A 19,582-nucleotide genomic window follows, 5' to 3' on the forward strand; every position below is an offset into this window, starting at 1 on the left:
ACAGACATTCACAGTCTGATTTATTTCAGATTCAACCAAAGTGAAGACTGCTCAGTGATGTCCGTCATCACATATTAAGTTCAGTAGACAATTATCCCTTGTGAGGGCTATCTCAAGACCTCTCAAATTTGCTAGTGCATTTATAGAATTTTTTATTCATAAAATTAAATTTAAGAGAAACATTTAAAAGATCTTTACATGTTAATTAGAACACTTTTTAAACTATTAAAATAAATTTTCTGTTAAAAATTAATATGACAGTACATCTTTAAAGTGTCAAAATGCATATTGTTTATATATACATACATATATATATATACACACACACACACATATATATTTGAATATGTGTGCGCGTATTCTTATCTTGGGATTCAGAAAAATCTTATGATCTGGCTTAATGATAAAGCCTGTTTTTTGTCACAAAATATAGTATGTACGTCCTTGTATAACTTTAGCTCAGGTTTTACTGTTTTTTCTTACGGATATGTATTTGCCAGTGTATTTTCTTGCATTATGGGCTAGTTTTATCTGTATTCAAAACTCAGTGTGGCCTTGTAACCACTCTATGCTTCAACTAAGATTCTTCAACTCAGGAAGGGTATAGCCAGTTAATATTATCTTCCAATTTGTTTCAAATTCTGTAGAAACTAAATGGTTTCTAAAGTACTTCACCTACAATAGCTTCCTTGATCAGGAATCAGATTTTAAATGATTGGTTGGTTGATTAAATAAACAGTATTTACTATGTGCTAAATACTGGGGTTAGAGCAATAAGCCATAGTGACCAAAATTCTCTTCCTCATGGAGCTTACATTCCAGTAAGAAGAGACAGATAACAAATAAATGAATTAGAGATATGGCATATATGATGTGATAAGGCCTGTGATGAAAATGAAGGAGGATTAGGGGAATTGGAATTATCGAGAGGAGGGAGAGTGAGCTTGCAGTTTTAAATAGAGTGCTGAGGGGGAGCCACACTGTGAAGGTGGTATTTGAGGAAAGACTTAAAGGTGATGAGCGATATGGAGGTCTGTGGAAAGGATGTTCTAGTGAGAGGAAGTAGTAAGTGTAAATGCTCTGAGGTTGGAGGGTGCCTGACTTGCCTGAGGAACCTCTGCAGCTTTGCTAAGTGAGGAGGAGAGCAGGAGGAAAAGAGTGCAGAGAGGTAGGACAGGTGCGGAGCGGGGGCGCTGGAGAGAGCAGCTCCGCAGGGTCCGACAGGACTCCAGTTTTCCTCGCGTGATAGGAGGCCATTGGAGGTTTGAGCAGAAGAATGGCATAAGCCTGCCTATTATTTAAGGTATCGCTTTGGCCACTGCATTGAAAACAGGCTGTAAGAGGGCAAGGGCAGAAGCGGAGAGACCAGAATGGTACTTCAGGGAAAAGTCGTTGGAGGAGGTAAGAAGTGGTTAAATCCTGGATGTGTGTTTAAGGTGGAGCTGTTAGAAGTTGTTGATAGATTGGATGTTGGTTGTGAACATAAGAGAATACTCAAGGGTGACTCTTAAGGTTTTTGGACCGAAGAACTGGAGAGAGAGGTGTTGGACAGGGATGACTATGGGAGGATCAAGTTTTGCAGGGAAAAACCAGAAATTTAGTTTTGCATGTATTAAAGTCAGTATATTAAGACGTTCAAGAGATGACGTTGAGCAGGAAATTGGATATTTGAGTCTAGAGTCCAGGAGAGATGTCTGGATTGGAAATATACATTTGGAAGTCATCAACATATAGATAACATGTAAAGCCATAAACTGATGTGAGTGGCAATAGAAAGTAGAAGAGGCCAGAAGACGGGACTCATGGGTGCTGTGTGCTGACATTCAGTGAGCATAATGGCCAGTAGTGCAGGAAATAAACCAGGAGTATGGTACCCTGGAAGCCATGTGTAGACACGGATTGAAAGCCGATGGGAAGATCAGCTGTGTCACATGTTGCTAGGCCGTGTAAAAGGAGAACTGGGAGGGCCTACTGGATGAGCACCATGTAGGTGATTGGCGACTTCGTCATGAGCAGTTTTGGTGAGTGGAAATGCTTGCTTGCACTGAGAATGAGAGGAATCAAAGGAAGTGCCTCCTTTGGTGGTGGGGATTGTTTTCACAGGAGAGTGGAGCAATGGGGCAGTAGTTGGAGGCAAAGCAGGGAGGTTTTTTTTTTATTTGAGGGAAATAACAATGTTTGTATGCTAATGAGAAAGATATACATTAAAAGGGGAAATTGGTAACACCAGAGGGAACAGGGAAAATTGCAGGAACAATATCTCTGAGTAGGTGAGATGGGCTAGGAATTGATGCACAAGAGGTTTTAGATGGTAGCATGAGCGTTTATTCATGGAAATAAGAGGGAAGGCCGAGTACATGGGTGCAAGTGTCGGTGGGTTGGTAGACACGGTAAGAGACAGGAAGTTCTCTGCTAGTTCCAGTTTTCTCAGTGAAATAGGAAGCAAGGTCATCAGATGAGACGGGGGTGGGGGTGGGGGGAAGAGGAGGTGGTCACAGCTTTGAGAAGGTATGAATTATTAATCAAGGAAAATGGGCTATGAACACAGCATAAGAATTCCAGGTTGCGCTAAGGGCCCCGTGAATACAGTGGTCCTGAATTCAAAATAAGGTTAGCTGGGATAGCGATGTGCTGCTTTTCAGCTACATGAGGGTAAACGTGATGTTGGTGAAGAATTGTATTTAGCTGCAGCTGCATTTTTTGCCATGTTGAATGCAAGACACAGAAGCATGATAGTTGCGGATGTATATAAGAGAGTGTTCATGACGTGCTGCAGAATCTATGCTGGGTAAAGGGCATAGCAAGGACAGTAAAAGTGAGGACAGTGGATCTGTTCAGACTTTTCTAAATCAGCCCAGATTTACATAGTGGTAGTAATTCTTACACACCTGGCAAACTCAGCCGTTTTCTTTACGGTACTAATTTATAAAGAAAATATTACCTACTTGAGCTGTAAGACTTGGCTGGCATAGAAAACACCTCCACAGCGCTTAGCAAAGCCCTTCTACTCTAGCTGATTTACTTGGTAGAAGATATACTATCTGTGCTCCCAGAAGTAACTGATAATAGACTTGATCAGGTAATTCATTTATTTTTCATTTTCAATTACAGTTAGTATACAATATCATATTAGTTTCAGGTGTACAAATAGTGATTAGACATTTATATAATTTACATAGTGATCACCCCATTAAATCTATTACTCATCTGGTACCATACAGTTATTAAATATTATTGACTGTATTCCCTATGCTGTACTTTACATTCCAGTGACTTTTTATAACTGGTAATTTGTACATTTTAATCCCTTCACCTCTTTAACCACCCCTCAACCCTTTTCAGGCCACTGTTTCCTTGTTGATTTTCTGTCTGGATAATCTGTCAGTGTGGTGTTAAAAGTCCCCTACTATGACTGCACTACTGTCAATCTCTCCTTTTATGTCCATTAATATTTGCTTTATATATTTAGGTGCTCCTAAGTTGTGTGTGTAGATATTTACCAGAGTTATATCCTCTTTTTGGATTGAATCCTTTATCATTATGAAATGATGTTCTTTGTTGCTTGTTACAGTTGTTGTTTTAAAATCAATTTTGCCTAAGTATGCTCCCCCAGCTTTTTTAATTTTAATTTTCGTTTGCATGAAATATCTTTTTCCAGCTTTTGCTTTCAGTCTCTGTGTGTCTTTCCAAAGTTGGTTTCTTTCAGGCAGCATATATACAGGTCTTGCTTTTATTCACTCTACCACCCTGTCTTTAGATTGGAGCATTTAGTCCATTGACATTTAAAGTAATTATTGATAGGTATGTATTTAATGCCAATTTATTGTTTTCTGATTGTTTTTGTAGTTCTCTGTTCCTTTCTTTTTTCTTGCTCTCTTTCATGGTGATAGCGTTCTATTTTTGTGTTTGGATTTCTTTCTCTTTATTTCCTGTATATATCTGATAGATTTTTGGTTTGTGGTTACCACATGCTTCATATATACCAAGCTATGTTAACAGCAATCTATTTTAAATGGATAGTTTCTAAAGTTCAAACACATTCTAAACTCACTGCAATTTCTCCTCAGCCCCTCTGTGTTTGTTTTTGTCATTATTTTTTACTTAATTTGTGTTTGTTTTTCTTTCTTTATTGTTGTAATTATACATGGTCTGTGGTCTTTTTACTTTTGCCTTTTAACCTTTGTACTAACTTTATAGTTGGTAGATCCACTGCTTTTACTAAAAGTTTGCTTTTGTCAGTAAGAATTTTTTTTCTTTGCAATATTTTCTTATTAATATTTTTTAATCTTTTCTACTTAAAGAAGTCCTAATATTTCTTGTAATACTAGTTTAGTGGTGATAAACCCCTTCAGCTTTTTCTTTTCTGGAAAACTCTTTCTCTGTGTCAATTCCAAATGATAGCCTTACTGGTTAGAGTAATCTTGGTTATAGGTTTGAGCCTTTTATCACTTTGAATATTTCATGCCAATCCCCCCTGGCCTGCAAAATTTGGTTGAGAAATCAGCTGACAGTCTTATGGGAGCTCCCTTGTAGGCAACTAACTGCTTTTCTCTTGCTGGTTTTAAGATTCTCTTTTTGTCTTTAACCTTTTGCATTTTAGTGATGATGTCACTTGCTTTGGGCCTTTGGATTCATCTTGTTTGGGATTCTGTTCTCCCTGGACTTATATGTCTATTTCCTTTGCCAGGTTAGGGAACTTTTTAGTCATTACTTCTTCAAATAGGTTTTCAATCACTTTCTCTCCTCTTCTTCTTCTTCTTCTCCTTCTTCCCCCTATGATGTGAATGTTGGTATGCTTAGTGTTGTCCCAGAGGTCCCTTAAACTGTCCTCATTTTATTAAATTATTTTTTCTTTCTGTTGTTCTGGTTGGATGTTTTCCGCTGCTTTATCTTCCATATAGCTGATTCAGTTTTCTGGTTCATCTATTTGTTGATTTCCTCTAATGTATTCTTCATTTTAGTTATTGTATTCTTTATTTCTGACTGGCTCTTTTTTGTTTTCTATCTCCATTTTTATGTTTCCTATCTCTTTGTTAAAGGTCTCACTGAGTTCATCGAATACTGTTTCCCTAAGTTCATTGAGCATCCTTATAACCAGTGTTTGCAACTCTGCAACTGGTAGATTGATTGTCTCCATTGTGTTTAGTTCTTTTTCTGGAGCTTTGTCCCGTTCTTTCATTTGAGACACGCTTCTTTGTCCCCTCATTTTGGCTGACTCCTGTGTTTGTTTCTATGTATTAGGGAGATCTGCTATGTCTCCTGGTCTTGGCAGACAGGCCTTATGTACTGGTTGTCCTGTGGGATACAGTGGCACAGTCTCCCTGGTCACCTGAACTGGCTGCTCCAGGACCTTCACTTGTGTGTGTTGTGTGTGCCCGCCTATTGTAGTTGAGCATGAGTGCTCTTGGCACATCAGTGGGAGGCATTGACCCTCAGGCTGACTGGCTTTGAGGACTGGCTGCAACTATTGTGGATGAGCTATTGTGCAGGGGCAGACCCCATGGAGAAGGAGTTGCTTTAGTGGGGTTCTTGTGCCAGCTGAGTCAGCTGTGTTGTTTGTGCAGCTGGTTGGGTGATGCTCTGGTGTGATCTGAAGCCAGCCACTGGTTGTGTTGGTTCTAGAGCCTCTTGGGAGAGGCTCCGGTGCAGGCCAAGGTCAACCATCACTTGTACCAGGCTTGGACCTCTTGGTAGGAGCTACAAATTGACCTGTGATTGGTTGCTGCTTGTGCTGGGATTGGAGGCACTTGGGAGAGGCTATGCTGCAAACCAAGGCTCGCTGTCACTAGTGCCAGGCTTAGGGCCCACCTGATGGGAGTTCCAATGCAACTGAGATCATGGCTGCTTAACAAGAGCTACAGGACAGTGTGGCCAGCTTCTGCTTGTTTTGAGTTTGTCAACTTTTAAGAGACTTTGGTAAAGTCCACAGTGCAAGCTGAGGCAGGTTGCTTGTGTGGAGGAGCCATTGGAAAAAGCTTGAGTCCTGTGTGTGAGTTGGGTGGGGTGGGCTTTCAGGGAATCACCAGGCAAGGGTGAACTGTGTTAACCTGGTTAGTGGAGAGCACAGAATTGGTACCCTGTTGGTTGGGTGGGAGGAGCATGCAACAAAGGAACAATGGCTCCTAGCAGCATTTCAGACTCTAGAGAGAGCTGCCCTGACTCCTGCCCCTCCAGCCCTCACCCTGAAGATAATCAATTTATTCCTCCTCGTATATGTCTGGCGCTTTGCAAGCTACTGCCCCAGCACTGGAGTCCAGAGAAGTGAGTTTGTGAGTGAGTGAGTGAGTGAGTTCGTGTAGGGGACCCTTTCAGAGTCTGGGTCTCCAACAGCTCTCCATCTCACTCAGATGCAAACCAGTGGTTTTCACATCCAGATGTTATGGGGACTGCTCCCAGCACTGGTGCCTCGGCTGGGCAGCCAGCTGTGGATCTGGTACCCCTCATTCTTTAGTGCAGACTGCCACAGCCAAGATATCCCTCCTGATTCTTAATTACCACACCATGGGTGTGGGACCTGCCCATTCTGCATCTCTGCCCAACCTACCAGTCTCATTGTGGCTTCTTCTATATATCTTTAGTTATAGGACTTCTATTCAGCTAGTTTCAGGTGGTCCTCAATGATGGTTGTTTTATAATTTAGCTGTAATTTTGATGTGGTTGGGAGAGGAGGTGAGCACAGAGTTCACCTACTCCCCTGTCTTGACTGGAAGTCAATCCATTTTTTATGTATATTCGATGATTGTTAGGACGATGAAGTGATTAACAGCAATGCTATACAGAAAATAGTAGGAACATTTATTTTGTTGAGATGCAGCTGTAGCTTTTCACTTTCATTAGTGCAAAATTTAGTTATCCAAAGACTTCTGATGAAAATTCACATACTTACACATTAGTCTTTAACACTGTTAGAATTTCTGAAGCATTTAAATGTCACAGCAGGGGGATAAAACATATATAAATATAAAAATATCTTTTTAATAAATTCATTAAAGGGTTAAACCTATCTGTACTATATGCGTGTATACATATATATGCACTGTATATGTGTACTACGTATGCATGTACATATATGCACTCTGTAACCCTGTATATATTCATCACACACACATACTGTCTTGCAGTAGCACTAGGGTAACCTCAGTGAGTACCTTTAAGTAACTAAGAAAGATCTCCAATAGAAAAAGATATTTATTTAAAATTTTGGGAAACATACTCTTGGTTCATTAGAGGAGATACCGTGTTTCCCTGAAAATAAGACCTAGTCGGAGAATAAGCCCTAGCATGAGTCCTCCAAGATATGGAGGGCATGCACCCCTCACATGAGGGTTTTATGACCTGTTTCAGGGAGAAGGGTGCCTTCTCCATAAACTCTTTCAGCTTAAAATATTCAGTATGCCAAGGTGCCATGTTTTGGCACCTAAAATCATGCGAGGGCTTATTTTCTGGCTAGGTCTTATTTTCAGGGAAACAGGGTACTTGTCTGTTTACTTATATTCTTTTTCTAAAAAGAATTTGAGGTTGTATCAGTAAAAACTGTTAAAGGAAAAATATCAGCAGTAAAATGAAGAGCATTTAGTAGAAGGGTTTATTGTATGGAATTGTGGTGTTTAATGCAAATCATTTTATTTACCTGAAAGCTAAATGTAAAGATTATGATATGCTTTGAGGATATGATAATCCTCCCTTAATTTATAGTGTGATATTTACTGTGTGTGCTTAGAGGCGTTTATTCATAGATATTTCATTCTCTGGAGCAAGAAGTCTTTCCAGAGAGAGCCTGGATATTGTAGTCATTTCTGTGTTTTGTTGGTTTTATCCTGCTGGGTAGAAATGACCACAAAACCTTTGCAGCTACAACTAAACATGTGTTTAGCCCAGGAGTCTGGAATTCATCCAATCCCTGCTAGGCTTCCCCATGCTCCTGATCCTCTGCGGCTTAGCTAGGGGTTCTGATGCTCTTGGGCAGGCTTATTTACCTGGTGTTGGCTTATCTATAGTGACTTCAGGTGAGACCAGCGGGGTGCCCTGCCTCTGGTCCATGTAAGATCTCCTGCTAAGTAAGACCTGCTAAGTAAGACCAGGGGGCTAGCCTAGCTAAGGACAGTCCTTGAGAGTTGTCAGTGGCTGCAGGCAAAGCACAGCAAGGCCAACTGTTCAAGTGCTTTTCACGTCTCTTTGTATCACATTTACTCGCATTCCATTGGCCAGCACAAATGACATAGCTGAGCCTGAGTCGGAGTGGTGTGGTATTGCAAGGTAAATGGCAACGGGTGAGGATATGTGGAGAGTTGAGGATATGTGGAGTTAGGCAACCTGTGGCAATGGGTCTGCAATGGAACAATTTTTTTTATTATTTTGATTGTCGATTTATTTTGATTGGTAAACAAATGTTGTGTAAGTGTAGCCTTCCTGTCTGTACTTTTGGAAAAGCAGCTTCAGCCAGTGGATTTATTCCTTTACTGCAGTATATTTGAACTGTATTCTGGTTGTCTTTGTATTCTGGTTGAACTTTTCCAGTTCAACTCACTTGAAATGATTTTCCTGTTAGTCAAAGTATTAGTGGGAACTATGTCTGCTGTTAAACCTGGTGTCACATTTAGAAACAGTATCAGCAAATTCCTGGTATTCTAGTCTATGCCACTGATGCATATACCATACAAGGACATAGTATGCAAAAGAAACAAAAGCAAGAAAATACATTGAAGGGTGAATTTCATATGACAAGGGTTAATGTCATTTCATAGTATGTTTTAAAATATATGACTGTCACAATGCATTAATAAAAAATAGCCTCTTGTTTTATTGACTGACTGAATTGAGGTGTTATATAAAATTATTTTTGAACTTCTTTTTATACCAGTTCAGAACATTTTGCTGTGATATACAGGCTAATATTTTTTCTGTCTTTGTTGTCTGAATTCACATGAATTTTATGTGTATAGCTCAGAAAATATTGAGATGAGGATTGATTTTACAAGTAATATTTCTGTGTATCTCAAAGTACTAGAAGGCAGATGCTCTTTCAGAGGTGAGCAAGGCCTATCAAATGGGTGATTTTTAATATTTCCCTCCAATGGATGTTTTTAAATTTCACTAGAGGATTGCCAATTCTGTTTTTGGTTTTGAGTTTTATTGATTAAAGGTAGCTGGCCATTACAAGAAAATTATGTGGGAAATATGTGGGTTTTTTTTTTAAAGAAAAGAGTAAGTATTTTGATAAGTTCGATATACATTTGGTTAATGAATTCAGCTTTAAACTAGGGTAGGAAGAAAGTGGGGAAGACCATACTTTGTTTTTCTCAATAATTATCATGATTGCTTTGGATTTACACTTTATTATTATTTATTTACTTATTTTTTAGGGAGAAGTAATAGCACTGGATAAAGTAGCCAACAAAGTAAAAAAGATAAAGCAGAACGCTTTACTGTTGGGATTGAATTCCATCAGGGCTTTTTGCTTTGATGGAACAAAGGCTCTTAAACTTGATACGGTTAAGGGCATAGAAGGTGAGTTAAATTTTATCTTTCAAAGGTTTTTATAAGCAAGTAGATTTGCTATCATTATTCTAGCTCCAAAATATCCATAGGACCTTGAAGCTTTGACATGGATCGATAATAGGTAATATTTTTGCTTTTCATCTTATCCCTGAATATCAAGTTTTTAATGATGTAAGTCAAACCCCCAAAACTTGGTCAGACACTTTGTTCTTAACATATTTGTCTTAATTTCATTTTGCATCTCAGAACGTTCTAAGCCAGCGGTTCTCAACCTGTGGGTCGCGACCCCTTTTTGCGGGTCGAATGACCCTTTCACAGGGGTCGCCTAAGACCATTGGAAAACAAAAAGATACTTACATTACGATTCATAACAGTAGCAAAATTACAGTTATAGAGTAGCAACGAAAATAATTTTATGGTTGGGGGTCACCACATGAGGAACTGTATTAAGGGGTTGCGGCATTAGGAAGGTTGAGAACCGCTGTTCTAAGCCTTTCAATTTTATGATTCCTGAGTTGTTTTGCTTTTTTCCTTCATTTTTCTAGAGGAATGGGGCTTTGGAACTGGGAAGGGAGGAAAAACGGCCATGGATCTTGTTTTGAAATAAAATGTTGTGTTTGTTAAGTCACTCTGTTTCTATTTTTCTATCTCTGTCTCTTTGTTTCGATTTGATTTCATGAAATACTCAAGAAACTTCCATATTTTAATGAACTAGTTGGCATTGGTTTTCCCAGAATGTTTATTGATTAAAGTTGCTTTGGATTAAAGATGACTTTTAAAAAGCTGAGGACATGGTTTTGATTCCCCACACCCTTACAGATCATCTAGGTTGCCATTGTTAAAAAACAAAATTCAACTGTGTACGTTGGAGGATCTAATTGGTTGTATTAAGTGATTCATAAATTGGGCAACATCCCATCTAGCAACTAGAAGTGCTCTCTGAAGGGCTGTGCAAAATGAAATGTTTTTATAGGAGGAACTGTGGGGGCAAGGGAACTATAAACAAAAGAAAAGAAAGGATACCTTTTCTTGGGGGGCTGGGAGAATAGGAAGGGTTTTTATTATGCAGATCATCTCTTCTTCCCATGGGGGATAGAGAGGGCCCATGGGACAGGTTACCTTGCAGATGCTTGACCAGAGAGTTCCAGACTGGTTGACTAAGAAATTTATGGGAGAGGCTGAAGCTGCAGTTAGATCAGGTATTAAATCTCGGTTTATATCATGGGCTTTTAGCACCAAGTGACACAATTTTGGGCCTTCTCTCTTTAATATGTCGACAAAAAAAACAAACATCCAGTCTAAGAAAAAGCTTATAAGAGTTTATTTGTGCCAAACTGAAGACAATTGCCGGGAAGCAAAATCTCAACGGATTGAGAAAATGCTCCGGAAAATGGCAATTTTGCAATTTATTTTATGCATTAGAATCAAAGGAAGAGAGTTACATGAAATCGACAGGTGGTAGATTAATGGGGTGGGAGAAAGCAAAGCAGGGAAATCTCTGAGATTGGATAAAAAGTAAATTGGAGAGACAGTTATTCTTTTACACAGTATTGGGTACAGGATAGTTAATAGCATTTTACAGCACATAGAGATGCTAATCAAGGGATAACAACAATGAGGGATTTTGTAGTTTCCAGCTCTGGTGTGTGTGGGGGGGGTTGTGCCCTGGGGGGTCTGGAAAAAGGGATTACTCTGACATTCCAAGGGTTTGTTATCTTAGATGCAAAACAAAACAGTAGGCTCATTTAAAGTAAAGACTGACCTTTGTCAAGGAAGCTACAGTCCAAGGATGTGACTACCCTTCAGGACCAGCTTTTAGTTAGGGACTTTTATGTTCACACCATTCATTTTATGTGGTTAATATCCATCTCTGAGTTTGTAGAGCCTGCCATGCTGGCCTCCCCTGAGCTTGTCAGGTTTAGTACGTGGCCCCTTTTTTTAATCCACAAATGCCACAGAGAAAAAATTATTTGTAACCATTCTTTGTAGCTTACCTGTCTATAAGATGTTCGTAAAAATGACTAGTAGACAGTACACAGCTCAATATAATCCACAATTATCACTTTACTAAAATTGTTGTTAGGTCACCCCTTTTACATATCTTTGAATTAATTGACTGTATTTGCCTGCGTTTATTTCTGGGCTCTCTATTCTGTTCCATTGATCTGTGTGTCTGTTTTTATGCCAGCACCATGTTGTTTTGATTACCATAGCCTTGTAGTATAGTTTGATATCAGGTAGTATGATACCTCCAAATTTGTTCCTCTTTCTCAAGATTGCTGTGGCTATCCTGAGTCTTTTGTGGTTCCATATAAGTTTTAGGCTTATTCGTTGTAGTTCTGTGAAAAATGCCATTGGTATTTTGATAGGGATTGCGTTGAACCTATAGATTGCTTTGGGTAGTAAGGACATTTAAATGATGTTAATTCTTCCTCTCCATGAGCACAGTATACGAGTATACATCCAAAAGATACAGAATGCTATATGAGAAGTCAGCAGTGGTTACTTCTCATAAAAACAATAAAAAAAGAGTTTAGGGGAGGAGGTGGCATTTGTTGGGCCTTGAAAGGGTAGGTGGCATTTTGACAAATGGAAATGAGTGCAGGGGGCATCTCAGATACAGAGAATTAGCAGAGGCATAGAAATAGGAAAGTTCATGCATTTTGGGGTAACAAAGTGCTGTTCTTTTGTTGTTGTTTTTAACCTTGGTGAATATGGGGAGTAGAGAGATGCAGCTGGAGAAGTAGATGAGGCCAGATTGTTCTTTGTTAAGCGGTCTTTGTTACTCTAAGGAGTTTACTTCATAGTCTTAGGTAGCTGTGGAACTAATAATAGTTCGGGGTTTTATTTTGTCAGAGGAATGAATAACTTGTTGAGAGCTGTGTTATAGGGGAATTCAACTGGTACAGAATTAAAAATAAAACGATACAAGTATTTCAATAGAGAGAATGTAGTATAAAGAAATAGTGTAAGGAGTCAGTCAAATTAGGTGTTGGAGAGCTGGAAAAGCAAAAGAGATCACCGAGGAAACCTAGAGCTAAGACCTGCAGAAAGCAGCTCCCGCCCCTGTGGCCGGAGAAACAAAGGGAGGAGCTTCACTCATCTGCACCAAAAAGCTTAGGGGAGAGGCTCCCGGAGCAGGCATTCAGAGCTCTAAGGCGGGAGCTGCTCCCCAGCTGCTGCCGGCTCCTGTCCCTGAGGACTCAGAGCAGGCGGCGTCCTGGAGCTGGGACAGGCTTCTGAGGGAGGACTTCTGTCCACTCCATACTGACACCTAATGGGCAAAGCTGGAAACTGCAGCTGCCAAAGTAAAGGGCTGTGGCTGGATGCTCTTGACAGGAACAGCAAGCAAATGGGAACATTGTCTACCCCTCTTGCCTTTCATCCCTCCTCCCCCAGTCACTCCTCTGCCTCCTCTTTGTGAATCTTGAAAGGAAGCCAGCAAGCAAGGGAGAACTGTAGTTCATACTTCCCACCTCAGCATCACACAGCAGAGTGGAGAAGGGTAGATTGGGAACTCAGAAAGTATAGCTTAATAACTACTAGCATATTTGGAGCAAAACAAAAGCCCTTGAAATAGGTCCCGATATATACAAGAATGTAGTATATGATAAAAGAAGTATTTAAAACCTGGAGGAAAGAATAAATCAGTAGTAGGTGAGAAAAATTTTTGGAGGGTGGAGGAGGGGGGATAGACGAAGGAGTTTACTATAAAGAATTTAGCCATGAAAATAACTAGAAGCAGCTATAGAGGAACGCTTATCTGATTGCAAAGTGAGGAAGATTTTAAAGCATGAAAGCAAAGGTGGAACTCAAGGAAAAGGATATATTTAATATTTAACAATTATATATGTAAAAATAAAACCCAAAACTAATGCAAATGACAAATTGTGGGAAACATCTGTAAAATGTTTAATAGAGGAGAGACTAATATCCTTAACATACAAAGCTCTTCTAATTAATAAGAAAAAACAATCTCAGAGGAAAAAGGGCAAAAACAAACAATGTGACCATAAAAAGATAGAAATACAAATGGCCAATAAAGTAATTATCAACTTTGATTAGGATTTGGGGAAAACAAACACACTCATGATAATGGAAGTATAAATTTGTATAGTCTTTTAAGAGGATGTTTTTCAGTATGTAGTAAAAACAGTCATTGCTTACATTGAGAAGATATTCCTTCTGAGACAGTAGGTAAGGAAAGCAAGATGGTGATAGATGGAGATGAGTTAAATCGTAAGAGCTTGTGTCTGACAGTTTTGCAACCAGAGAAAAGCAGAGATTATCTTGGTGTGAGATTCAGAACATTGTTTGAGTACTGCAAGAAATCAACTAGCTTTATACACAAGCAGTCAACACCAATTATCTTGCTTACAGTTAGATAGCATAAATATATAAGCAGACTGTTTGGTTTCACGACTTTGTCCAGTAACACTAAATAGATCAGAAGTTGGTGTGGGGAAGATTGTTGAGGTGACTGCAAAGGGAAACCTGTGGAAGGTTGGACCCAGAGCCTTGCTGACCCACAGAAGCCAGGAGACTGAGGAACCACAGACCCATCGACTAGAACTGGACAGCTGCTCTCTTTTCCTGGGGCTGCATGTGGTAGATTCCCAAGGGAGGTGTCAGCTCTCAGAATGACTGGAATTCATTCCAGGTCCTTGCTCTGATGAATTTTGGCTTCTGACATTAGGAATACAAGATCTCGTTTGATGAGGCCTTGGTTTGCACTATCTCAATAGGATAATCCTCAACTATAATAATCCCATTTTTAACGTTTTTTTTAAAGTCAGATCTATATTAAATTTAAGTCCGAATTAGTTTCCCAGCTACTTGATTGAAGGAAGAATTGTTTTCTGTACTTTCTATTCCAGATTATGATTTTAAATTCCTGATTGCTGCTCTGGGTCAGGAGTTTTTTACTGTACACTGGTAAGGCAGATAGCAAATATGTTTATCATTCTCTTTTTAGGAGAGCCTCCATTCTTACCAGAATCTTTTGACCGAATTCTTCTTGATGCACCCTGCAGTGGAATGGGACAGAGACCAAACATGGCTTGTGCTTGGACTTTGAAGGAAGTGACATCGTATCAACCATTACAGAGGAAACTCTTTACTGTGGTATGTGATGATAGTTTGCTGTGAAAGAAAGTTGGCCTTCATTAGTTTTATGTTTAAAAAAGACTAAGAGCAGTGTTCATAGCATTATTCATAATAACCAAAATGCAGAAACAACTCAAGTGTCCATCAACGGATAAATGAATAAATGAAATAAGGTACATGCATACAGTGGACTGTTATTCAGCCTGAGAAAGGAATGAAATTCTGACACATGCTACAATGTGGATGGGCTTTGAAAACATTATGCTAAGTGATACAAGCCAGACACAAAAAGATAACATTGTAGGATTCCATTTATATACAGTAACTAGAAGAGGCAAATTCATAGAGACTAGAGGTTGTCAGGGGCTGGAGATGTGAAAAAATGGGGAGTTACTGTTTAGTAATGGATACAGAGTTCCAGTTTGGGACGATGAAAATCTGGATATGGATGATGGTGATGGTTGTCCAACAATGTGAATGTACTTAGTGCCACTGAATTGACACTTAAACATGGTTAAAGCGGTAAACTTGTTATGTATATTTTACCTCACAAAAAAGGACAGAGAAGACCTAGTGTTAAATACAGAGAGGTTTCCTTTATGTTGACTCACTCTTTCATTACAGGCAGTAGTACAACTTCTTCACCGAGATGCAATGAATTTCAAAGATTCTGCTTTATCTTTAAAATGTCACTGGACTGTTTACTAGTTGATGTAAAGAATTATATATAAAACAAATTACTCTCTTTAATAGGGTTTCTGGATTATCTTAGCAAATTAAAAGTGGGAAGTCCAGTTATATAAATCTCTAATCACCATGTTGTACAACTAAAACTAATAAAATATTGTATGTCAACTGTAATTGAAAAAAAAATTTTTTTTGAATGGGAAGTAACTGTCCAGTATAGGACTGAGAAGAATCATAAAAACTTTGCAAATTTAACTGGTCTCCAGTATGTTTTAGTAGAAGCCTAGATAGAATATTTGAGGATTTCTCTCAGTCATGCAAAAATGATACAGTAGATTTCATAGAATGTATACACCTTTTGATCAAGAATTATTTCAGTATTTTCTCTCAGGCTTTAATTATAAACACATAGGCTACAGCAATAACAGATGTAATATTAGTCAATCTCTAAAGTTGCCTTTGAGCACATTTCTAGTCATCTCTTCTGGAGTCTCCTTTCGTACACAAAGGTGGCACTGGTAGTGGATTATTGAACTTTTTCTTCATCCACACAGTTTGTGAAGAACGCGTCCTGGGAATTCAAATAGCAAGCAGCGTAAGAGAAGCTTTACTTACAGTTGAAACCTACTTTGACTTGCGGATAAAATTAAGACACCAGACTTTCTTTTCTAGGCAATGGCAAAAAGAAAATTCAAAAAGGCTACTTAGGGTGTATTATCTCAGTGTGAGAGAGAATTGAGAATATGCCATCTGGCAAGGACAGAAATTGATTGAGAATGTGGACTTTAGAATCAGACACATCTTTTTTATTAATTTATTTTCCTATTACAGTTGACATAGTGTTATATTAGTTTGGGGTGTACAACATAGTGATTAGACATTTATATAACTTATAAAGTGATCACCCCGTTAAGTCTAGTACCCATCTGACCCCATACATAGTTAATACAATATTATTAACTATATTCCTTATGCTATACCCTACATCCCCATGATGACTTTGTAACTACCAATTTGTACTTCTTAATCTCTTCACCTTTTTCATTTGGCTCCCAAACCCCCTCCCATCTGGCAACCATCAAGTTTTTCTCTATATCTATGAGTTTGTTTGTTTTGTTCGTTTATGTTGTTTTTTACTTTCCACATAAAAGTGAAATCCTATGGTTTTTGCCTTCCTATGTTTGACTTATTTTACTTAGCATAACACCTTTTAGGCTCATCCATGTTCACAAATGGTAAGATTTCATTCTTTTTTGTGGCCGAGTAATATTCCAGTGTATACGAGTATATCACATCTCACATCTTCTTTATCTAATCGTCTATCCATGGACACTTAGGTGCCTCCATATTTTTACTATTGTAAATAATACTGCATTGAACATAGGGGAGCATATATGTTTTCGATTTAGTGTTTTGGATATCTTTGAATAAACACCCAGAAGTGGAATTGCTGGGTCTTACGGTACTTCTAATTTTTTTTTTTTTTTAAAGATTTCATTGGGAAATTCGGGGAGGGGAACAGAGTTGGGGAATCGGGGAAGGGGAACAGACAAGTTGCTGTACTTTTGTTCAGTCTAGTTGTGGAGGACATTGCTTCACTGGCCCATGTTGGTATTATCATTGCGCTCTTCCCGGGTGAGGCAGATTGGTCGCCGGCCCCTGGACAGCTGCTCACAGTGGTTCTTGGCAGCTCACGCTGGCTGCCGGCCACACACGGTAGCTTATGGCAGCCCCACTGCAGCTCCACTGCAGCCTACCCCGTCGCCAGCAACTCATGGCAGCCCAGCTCCAGGTCGAGCCTGTTGTTCACCATCTTAGCTGTAGAGGGCACTGCGTCACTGGCCCAAATGTGGGATCTGAACCGGGGCCCTGCTGCTCAGAGCTGGCGTCCCAAGCCAGCTCTTAACCAATGCGCCACTCGGCCAGCCTCTGGTACTTCTATTTTTAATTTTTTGAGGAACCTCCATATTGTTTTCCATATAATTTTCCTTTTTTGTAGTGTCTTTGTCTTATTTTGCTATCAAGGTAATCCAGGCCTTATAAAATGAGTGCTTCGGAGCCTTCCCTCCTGTTTACTGTTTGGAATAGTTTGTGAAAGATAGTTACTCTTTTTTGAACGTTTGGTGAAATTCACCTGTGAAGCCATATGGTCCAGGACTTCTGCTTGTTGGCAGTTTTTTTATTACTTATTTGATTTTGTTATTAGTTGTCGGTCTGTTCAGATTTTGTTTTGCTTCCTGATTCAGTCTTGGAAGATTGTAATCTTTATAGAAATTTGTCCATTTTTTCCAGGTTGTCCAATTTGTTGGCATATATAATTGTTCATAGCATTTTCTTATAATTCTTTGTATTTCTGTGGTATTGGTTGTCACTTCTCTTTCATTTCTCATTTTATTTGGAACTTCTTTCCTTTTTCTTGATGAATTTGGTGAAAGGTTTATTAATTTTGTTTATTTTTAAAAAGAACCAGCCTTTGGTTTCATTGATCTTTTCTGTGGGGTTTTTTTTAGACTCTATTGTGTTTATTTCCACCCCGATCTTTATTATTTCCTTCCTTTTACTCACCTTGAGCTTTGTTTCTTCTCTTCTAATTCCTATAGGTGTAAGGTTAGATTATTTATTTGAGATTTTTCTTGTTTCTTGAGTAAGGCCAGAATGAGGCACATCTTGGAGTCATGCATCCCCCCAAAAGTGACTTTGGGTTCACTGGCTCCATATCTGAAAAATGGGGACAATAACTCTACCTAATAGGGTTATCTCACTTGAGATAGCAACCATACCTCATAGTTATTATAAGGATTTATTGGGGAAAATCCATGTAAAGTGCTTAAAATAATATCTGCTATGCAGTAACAAAGTTTGAATATATTATGTATTTTAAAATAATTTCATTAAAATTTTAAAAGGATAAACTTTAATTATTTGGGACAAATTCATTTTTATATAACGCCTTATTTCCTGATTCATTTATTTACTGGACAACACTGAACACATACTATTGGGTTGTCGGAAAAATCATGATGCATGTTGGCAACAGAAGGCACTAGTTCATTTTTGGAAGTACTAGAGTCATTTGCATCTTTGTTATTGCTTTGTCATTTGACAGCTGACAGTTCTAGCTTCATTCTAAAAAAGAACGATTTGGTTGAGTTTTGGAGATTTTACAACAAGTTGAAGATGGAAGATCGAACTGTGCATTTTTGCCATATTTTACTGTTTTACTTCCATAAAGGGCAGAACGCGTGTCAAGCTTGTGAAAAGTTGTGTAAAGTTTATGGTGACAATGCTCTACAAGAACGTCAGTACCAACAATGGTTCACGAAATTCCATGCTGGTGATTTTGATCTCAACGACGCTCCTCGGTCAGGGAGGCCAACCGAGGTTGATGACGACAAAATAAAGGCATTGATCGAGTCAACCCACGTTACACGACACAAGAAATTGCAGAAACATTGAACATTCAGGTGGTTCACAACCATCTGAAGAAGCTGGGATACGTAAGCAAGCTCCATATTTGGGTTCCTCATGAACTCAAAGAAGTTCATTTGATGGCGCATATAAACACCTGCAATATGCTCATTAATTGTGAGGAAAATGATCCATCTTTTTTTTTTTTTTTTTTTTTTGCTGAGCCATCCTGCCACCTGTTGGTAGCTCAGCGGCAACTCAGCTCGGGCTGGACTCGAACCGCTGTTGCTCAGAGCTCAAACCCTTGAGCGAGCTCTTAACTAACTGAGCCACTCGGCCGGCCCAAAAAATGATCCTTTTTTGAAGCGACTGATAACTGGTTGTGAGAAGTGGATTGTTTACAACAATGTGGTGCACAAACGGCCTTGGTCCCAACAGGATGATTTGCCTCAAACGACATCGAAAGCAGACATTCATCAGAGGAAGGTTATGCTCTCAGTGTGGTGGGATTTTAAAGGTGTTGTGTTTTTTAAGCTCCTACCAAGGAACCAAACAATCAACTTGAATGTGAACTGTTGGAAGTTGGACAGTTTGAATGAATCCATCATCTAGAAACATCCAGAGCTAGTTAATTGTAAAAGAGTTGTGTTCTATCGCGACAACGCAAGACCACACACAAGTTTGATCACCTGTCAAAAATTACTGGAGCTTGGATGGGATGTGTTGCCACATCCACCATACTTGCCTGACCTTGTGCCGTCAGACTTCCACTTGTTTTGCTCCCTTCAAAACTCCTTGCGTGGTATAACGTTTAATTCAGATGAGGCTGTAAATCAGCACCTTGTTCAGTTTTTCTCAAATAAAGACAGGTCCTTCTATGAAG

At 39.0% G+C, this 19,582-nt stretch overlaps 1 protein-coding gene across 4 annotated transcripts in view; it reads left to right on the plus strand.

The window, feature by feature from the left end:
- The window catches only part of NSUN6 (NOP2/Sun RNA methyltransferase 6), a 54,360-nt gene that overhangs the window by 25,325 nt on the left and 9,453 nt on the right, over window positions 1-19,582 (plus strand). For all 4 annotated transcript variants that reach the window (XM_019662926.1, XM_019662928.1, XM_019662927.1 and 1 more), the window contains exons 8-9: window positions 9,363-9,507; window positions 14,474-14,622. In XM_019662926.1, the coding sequence (XP_019518471.1) occupies window positions 9,363-9,507; window positions 14,474-14,622 (294 nt within the window). The remainder of the gene's footprint in view (window positions 1-9,362; window positions 9,508-14,473; window positions 14,623-19,582) is intronic.

This window comes from Hipposideros armiger, unplaced genomic scaffold (assembly GCF_001890085.2).
Source record: "Hipposideros armiger isolate ML-2016 unplaced genomic scaffold, ASM189008v1 scaffold_383, whole genome shotgun sequence".
NCBI classification, from domain to species: Eukaryota; Metazoa; Chordata; class Mammalia; order Chiroptera; family Hipposideridae; genus Hipposideros; species Hipposideros armiger.